A 7,994-nucleotide genomic window follows, 5' to 3' on the forward strand; every position below is an offset into this window, starting at 1 on the left:
TTTCATACCATTTAAACTGTTCATTTCAGCAAACAAATTTAACCATTCAGATTGCAAATTTTCAGGTAAGGTTTGATCCCATTCTAAACCAAGTTGCCACAGTTTCTGCATTCCAATCTTCAGTCGTACCAAAAATGCAGCAGCAAAACCAATTGGATCAAATAATCTAGCAATTTGACTCAAAATTCTTCTTTTTGTCAAACAAACAGGAACATTAGATTTATCAGCAAATTCAATCTTGACTTTATATGAAAAAGTGTCTCTAGTATTATTCCAGACGATTCCTAAAACCTTTTCTTCATTTAAATTAGTCAACAGTTTCAAATCTTGATTTTCAGAAACAGGTAAGCAGTTTAATACTTTATTAGATATCCATCCTTTAACTTTAAATCCACCATTAGCTAGTGCAGAGTCAATATCAATAGTCAGTTTACTAGCTTCATTTACAGTTTTAACTGAAGTACATATATCATCCATATAAACATCATTTTCTAATACTTTAGCAGCTTCAGGTAAATTAGATTTTACTTCTTCAGCAGTTTTCTTTACAGCCATCTGAGCCATAGCAGGTGCTGGCTTATCACCAAATGTCAATACAGTTTTGACATATACATCAGGAGGTTTTTCAACATTGAGATTTCTCCTCAGGAACCTATGAACATGTTGATCTTCTACAGGAATCAGTACTCTGTGATACATCTTGGAAATATCCCCACAAATAACCACTTCATTTTCTCTAAATCTCAGTATAACTCCAAATAAATTGTTGAGAAGATCAGGACCTTTATACCAGTAATCATTCAAACAGTGACCATTAAAACTAGCAGACGAGTTAAATACTATTCTTACAGGTGTACTTTTCTTCTCTGGTTTTATAACTTCATGATGGGAAATATAATGAACAGGACCTTGGTATTCAGTAATTTCTGAATCTGTAAGTTTTCTAGCGAATTTCATATCCACCATTTCTTCAATTTGACCATTATATATTTCAGCATGTACAGGATATTTCAGCAGTCGACGTTCAGTTGATTCCAATTTATTTTCAGCTTGTATTCTATTATCAGGAAGTAAATTAGGATCTTTTCTCCAAGGATAAGGTATTAACCATTGATTACCAATCTTCTTACAGGATTTCTCGATTATCTTAGATTCTTTAATTTCTATGGGACTGAGACCACTTTCTCGACAGCAACAGGAACCTGAAGCCACACCCATTGCTTCTGTAGTCCAAAAGTCAGCCATATCTACTGGACCCGACAATCCGACATGATACACACGATGATCTTGAGTTCGATAACCAGACGTCACACCAAATATAATCCATCCCAAAGGTGAATGTCTTGCTATCAGATTGTTATATTGTCTTATATCCCCTGTATGCAAAAAAGCATGATCTATGCCTATGAGTAGATCAAGAGAGCCGTAACCTCTATGTAAACATCTAACAGGTAAATTAAAAACTTTAGCTATTTCAAATAATCTAATTTCTTCAATATCTTCACCAATACATGGAATTCCTAAAGCAGTAATTTGAAAAGATCTACCAGTATCCATTGAAACTATTCTAAATTTATACAGCTTGGTTCTAAGTTCTTCAGAATCTCCACCAATTTTTGTCATCACAATACTTATATCTTTGCCTTCTAATTGAAGTTGTTCGGCCATTGATTTTCTAATTAAGCTAAGCTGGGCACCAGAGTCTAACAGGGTATTTCCTCTAACAGTATTACATTTACCATAGATATCAACAGTTATTACAGGTAAAATAGTTTCTCTACTATTCAGCATTGATGCAATTCCTACACTGTGGTGATCAGGGCTTGTTGTTCTATTAGTAGGATGAAGTAATTTATGATGAAACAGTTTACAGCGACTCCCATTATAGAATTCAGTACATTGGCGTCTTCTCGAACAGTTCATTACACCATGATTTTTACCAGCAATTTTCAAACAGCTCAAACAGGCATGATTATCTTTCAGAGTTTTAATACGATCAGATACAGATTTGGACAGGAAATTACGACATTGGTCTAACCAGTGATCATTGCTTTTACAAAGCCAACATTTATATCGATTGATTTCAGCAGGTCTATCATCAAAATTACCATGATGTATGTTGAATCTTGAGTGTTGACCAGATGATCTTAAAGGAGCAGTAGCACGAATACGAGACTTCATTTCAGCATTCATCCATTCTAATAAATCTTCTAAATCAGCAGTCTTTTTGTCTTTTTCAAGATATCTGAACCAAACTTTCTTGTCTTCCGTGTTCATCTTCTGTTCAATTAAAGCTAACATGTGATTATTGTTCATATCATTAGGTCTGCCTATTTCTTTAAGTGTGTTATAACTTCTTCGGACAACATGAACTAAAAACGTGCATCTTCACCATCTCTTAGTGGACGGAAACGTGTTAAATCTTGGGTAATACAATCAGCAATAAATCTCCATACATTGAGTCTAGATATTCAAAGGCAGCATCATAATCAGAACCCATACCACTTATCAATTCTAATGGCTTATTTACCAAACAGGAACGCAGTAAAGTTATAGCATCTCGTTTACTATATCTCGATGAAACCATATGCAAAAAGTCTGACTTAAAAGTATAATATTCACGAACATCTCCACTAAACTTTGGCATCTTCGGTTTCTCCATTTTAAATTGACAAACATCGGTAGATTGTGTAGGGTTTCCACTGACAGAATTACTATTCAGGCTAGTTGAAGCAGTAAGACCATTCATATTCTCGGTACTCAGAATATCAGCATCAAAATTATTCGGATTGACAGCAGTAGAATTTCTCGGATTAACAGCAGTAGAATTTCTCGGTTTAACAGCAGTAGAATTTCTCGGATTAACAGCAATAGAATTTCTCAGATTAGCAGCAGCAGAATCTCTCGGATTAACAACAGCAGAAGTACTTGGATTCGGATTATCATCAGCAGAAGTACTCGGATTGACAGCAGATTTACTCGGATTATCGTCTATACTGTGGTTGTCAGGATCAACAATATTATTTACATCAGAATTAATCTGGATATCAGTAGGTAATGAATTGTCATTAGGGGATGAAGAGGGTGACAGGTTTATTTGATCAGGGCTCTGGGGAATTTCAACATTCTGGGTTTTTGCTTGGAACTCATCATCTAAGTGTTTAACATAATCTTTGGAATACATTTTTAATGTTGTGACCTGGTTTTGCACATCATCCAACCAAATTTCTGCAGTTTCAAATTCATCCTCGTCATCTATCATTTGAGTATATGCAGTATGTGTTTCCACCAGATTATCAAATGCAGTGTCTATTTTCAAAACTATTTCTTGGATTTCTTCTATTCCCCTTTTTTCATTAATCAGTCTATCTAGTACTTTCCCTAGTCTGGTAATAGCAGCTTTGCAGTTTCTTCTTTTCTTCTTGGCTTCTAAGAGCAAGGTTTTCAGTTCCTCTGGTGGCATGTTTAATTTTCAAAAATTCAATCAGTCAAAATTTCACAGGATATGTGACAGATAAACAAAAGTTCAGTAAATGTGACCAGTTTCACAGCAAATACACAATACGTGCCAGTTCTGACTGAATTTTCTCAAATTTCACCAGGATACAGATTAGCAAATATAATACAGTTTACCAGTCATTAAACACAGTAGATTAACCTCCAAATTTCTTCAGCATTTCTCCAATCCCGTGGTTAGCAAAGTTCAGGTTTGACTTCTGTCAGAATTCAAATTTTTGTGGATCGTGAGAGTGCATGAAGCCGTCCGGTCTAAGCCCCTGGTAATTGGCCAATTCTATAGAGTTAATAAAACAGATTGATAATACAGTTGGTTCTTTTCTTAGTTTAAATTACTTAACATCTAATTCACTACATTTACTTTTAGTTATATACTTTTTACTTTTTACTATTTACTTTTTACTATTTGAATTCATGACAACACTGGATGCCATGACCGGAAGCATGGTTATTACAAAAAGTACGGATCAGATTAAACTTATAAAAATATAAGGAAACATTTTGGAACATGGACAGTCAATTCAATAGTCTCTTGCAGAACAATTAAGTTCAAATTTTTGATTGTTATGTCATCACTGATTTTTATGTTCTTGTTCAGAATCTCCTTGCGTTTTCTCGTGAGTTTAGCCTTACACTCACTATTTATCAGTTTTGCTAATATTGGTGCAGGCCTATCTCTATATTTAGATGGGATGGGATGTATTGCTACAATGTCATTTGCTTCCAAAGATATGTTAGTTATTTCATACATCATTTTAATAAATTCACGTTTTAGGTCGGAAGATTCATTTGTAGCTAATCCAGTGATTCGAATATTACACTTCGAGTATTGTTCGTTGTAATTACATGTCTTTAGACTTTCATTGACACGAATTTTCACACACTAACCTTTTCGAATCTCCATTTTCGTTTTTAACTACTTTAATTTCTTCCCGAAGCATCTCGTTCTGTTCCAATACATGCTCATATTTACCATTGATGCTGTTTGATATTTCTGCTAGAGCTTTAATTTCGTCTCTCACTTCTGCACGAATGGTATCAAGAATTCCCTTTGTGGTGTCTGAAATAAAGTCTTTTAAATCGGATTTAGTTATTACTTGACTTTTCAAGTCGTTTAACGTATCGTTTATTTCACAGAGATCCATATTGAGACTTTGATCACTTCCGATTTAGTTGAACTCTCTCTAGGTATTTTGGGCCTTTGTTTTGCGTCTTCTTTTTGGCAGTTTGACTAATATCTATTATCTTATCATCCATAATTTAACTAAAAGACCACCATTCTATATATACATGTAATTGATAAACTTATGACTTATTTACCTTCTTAGTTTGTTGCTGCCTATCGACTGCAGATCTCTGTTTACATGTATAGTGTTCACGATGAATTTAGTTTACAAGAACTCACAACTTATTCATTTCTTTTCTTAACTTAGTTCACACATTCTAAGTATTGTAAAATCCTTATTTATAGTAGATATATAGTCTTTTGTTTGTGCATTGACCCGGCCTTATACGAATCTTAACAAATGAGACGAAAGCTCCCTGTCCTTGCGCACTATTTCTGCACGTCCGCCATCTTAGTCAAGCTCTAACTCTGGGTTCTGTCGCAAAAGCGGGAATTAGTATTAGTGAAAAAGTCTGACGAATTGAAAGAACTATAGCAAATAAGAGAAACGAGCTTTAGAAAAACTAGGAAAAGGTTTTAAAGTTATAGGGTAATTTCTAATCAAATTTTAATCTTTAAAAATGGCAAAAATTACAGACTAGATCCAATCTTTCAATTATATGATCCTATTCAATATTGATTCAATATATATTTAATAAGAAAAAAGAGGATTATAATCATTTCACCAACTGTTGGTTCTAAATCTCAACTGAATGATGGAGTGTTACCTTAGAAATTGATTTTGAAATCGCATCTGAAATAAGCATCGGAAAGAGGCAACCAAAGACCAACACAACGTTAGAAAACAATTTCTTCCCAAAAACTTCATTTTCTGGATTAATACCTGATGTTGGTGATAGAAGTGTTTTAAAAGAACCGGTAAGAAATGTTGCAAATGATGCAGATGAAGCTTGAATGATAATAGTTGGGGTAATTACGTAAATTGCAAAAATTAGAAATAACGAATCTCCAGCTTTATATACCGTCATAATTCCGACGCAGAAACGAGAATATTCAACATGTTGACTATAGATTATAGGACGAGGAAAAACTATATCAATATCTTTAAAGTTCAAGTAAGATTAAACAACGATAATTATCCTAACAAAGGAATATAATGAATTGTATAGAAATTATAAAAATGTGTGTGAAATCCACCTCAGTTTGAATATGTAGATTTTGCCCAATCTTTTGTTTCGATCTATCAGCTCATCAAGAAGATCTTTTCAAAACAGGAGTAAATATAAGTATCCATATCGAAAAAACACAAGAAAATAATAAAGGCTTTAGAAACAGCTTCACCAACTGTAAACAGATCAGCATATCTAAAAATCTTAACGATAAATGTAAATATTGTGTTGTCAGAGACGATATAGACTTGGAAAGAATTGACGCGAACGCAAAGGAAGGTGGCTTTTTACCTTTCCTACCTTTCATATTTGCTGGTATTGCCGCTGCTGATGCCACGGCTGGTGGTGCTGCAGAAATTGCACCGGCTATCAACACAAAAGAAAGCAGCTGATGCTCAAAACGCTGAGGTTCAGGAGTGGCAGATATATTAGGGACAGTTAAAGAATTTGGTTTGATGAAGAAGTTCGAAATGCCCGTAAAGTGCGCCGTAGAGCTGAGAGAGTGTGGCGACATTCAGGTTTAGAAATTCCTAAAGAAATATACAAATCAGAAGCGAAGGAAGTTGAACTGGATCCAGTACTTACATGGTTTCTAAAAGATCATTTAGACATAGTTCTCCACTTCATTTCTGCCATTGTTAATTCAAGTCTGTTGCAGGGTACATTTCCAAATAATCTTTCAAATGCTGTAATCAGACCTTTACTCAAGAAAGCCAATTTAGACTCGGATATTCTTAATAATTATCGCCCAGTTAGCAATCTAAGTTTTGTTTCTAAACTTGTAGAGAAATGTGTGTTAATCTAGCACACGTCTACCAATAATTTGGATAATCCGTTTCAGTCAGCCTATAAACAATATCACAGTACGGAAACAGCTCTGATAAAGATCACCAATGATATCTTCCATGCTATGGACAAACAACAATGTGTTCTGTTGTTACTTTGGACTTGTCAGTGCCTTATGGGATGAAATCTGACTTCGAGAGGATGCTTACAACTGGTTTAAGACATACTTAACAAATCGCCACATGACTGTAGATGTAACTGGTACCAAATTATTAACAAACGTAGCTCATCAACATGGACTGTCTGCTCACCTATTTGCTGACGATACCCAACTTTATCTAGCTTTTGAAACATCAACACAATCTAAATCTATTGAACAGATCGAGACACTTCCTCAAATTAAATCCCGATAAAACAGAGTTAATCGTCTTAGGCACTAAACAAAAACTTACAAAACTTCAAACTACGCAGATCCAATTTGAAAATGAACTGTGATAGAAGCTAATCTGTCCTTCAAACATCATATCAACTCCACCTGTTCTACCGCTTTCTATCTTCTAAAACAAATACCAAAGATTGGGAAATGTCTTACTTCAACCGTCAAAGAGAATTTAATCCATGCCTTCATTACAACTAAATTGGACTACCTCAATGCCCTATTTCACCGACTTCCAGAATACCAAATAGATAAATTACAACATATCCAAAATTCAGCGACTCGAATTTTAACCAACACCAGGAAATTTGAGCATGTCTCCCCAATCTTGAATTCTCTCCATTGGTTACTAGTTAAAAAAGGAATTGAATTTAAAATACTTTTACAAACCTACAAAGCCATAAACAAAAAATCTCCAACATACAACTAGTCGAATTTTCAAATCCAAAGAACCCGTTTTATGGAACAATTTACCATCAGAACTGCGATTTTCAAAATCTATCGACATCTTCAAGAAAAACCTAAAAACTTTCTTGTTTAATGATTCTTGAGTATTATTTCATTCACAAACTGACGCCTACTGAGAATTTAGTTGCTATGAAGACAGTGAGCTCATGGCACGTCTAACCTCCCAACAACGTTGTACCGCATTGTGCAAGACGCCAAAACCACACCTTCCAGCATGACAACGCCCGTCCACAGACTGCCATAGCGTGATTGAATTGCAACTATAGTTTTGTTTTGTTATGTAATAAGCCAAAGGATTTTATTATTTATTTTTCTATAGGATATTTTTTGCAGGGTATATTATTCCAAAGACTTGGATTTTCATAAGATTGTATTGTACGATAAAGAGCCTTTTAAGGTTTTACACCAATGAATGTTAAAACAATGATATAGCTATTGCTAAAATTAACATTGGTTAAACCTATGTGAGCAAACTTTATACATAAATTCTGAA

The 7,994-nt window shown here is 34.4% G+C and overlaps 2 protein-coding genes across 2 annotated transcripts in view; both read right to left on the bottom strand.

Moving 5' to 3' along the window:
* The window catches only part of LOTGIDRAFT_158704 (hypothetical protein), a gene marked incomplete at both ends in the record, with an annotated part of 4,642 nt that extends 1,179 nt beyond the window's left edge, over positions 1-3,463 (bottom strand). The window contains one exon of the mRNA XM_009052147.1: positions 2,569-3,463. Within this exon, the coding sequence (XP_009050395.1) occupies positions 2,569-3,463 (895 nt within the window). The remainder of the gene's footprint in view (positions 1-2,568) is intronic.
* Positions 3,464-4,376: 913 nt separating this feature from the next.
* Positions 4,377-7,541, bottom strand: LOTGIDRAFT_158705 (hypothetical protein; the record flags this gene model as incomplete). Its single annotated transcript, XM_009052148.1, has 3 exons — positions 4,377-4,576; positions 6,112-6,177; positions 7,424-7,541. The coding sequence occupies 3 exons, from the start codon at positions 7,539-7,541 to the stop codon at positions 4,377-4,379; spliced, it is 384 nt and encodes a 127-aa protein (XP_009050396.1).
* Between the last annotated feature and the right edge of the window lie 453 nt (positions 7,542-7,994).

Source organism: Lottia gigantea, assembly GCF_000327385.1.
Source record: "Lottia gigantea unplaced genomic scaffold LOTGIsca_18, whole genome shotgun sequence".
Lineage (NCBI taxonomy): Eukaryota > Metazoa > Mollusca > Gastropoda > Lottiidae > Lottia > Lottia gigantea.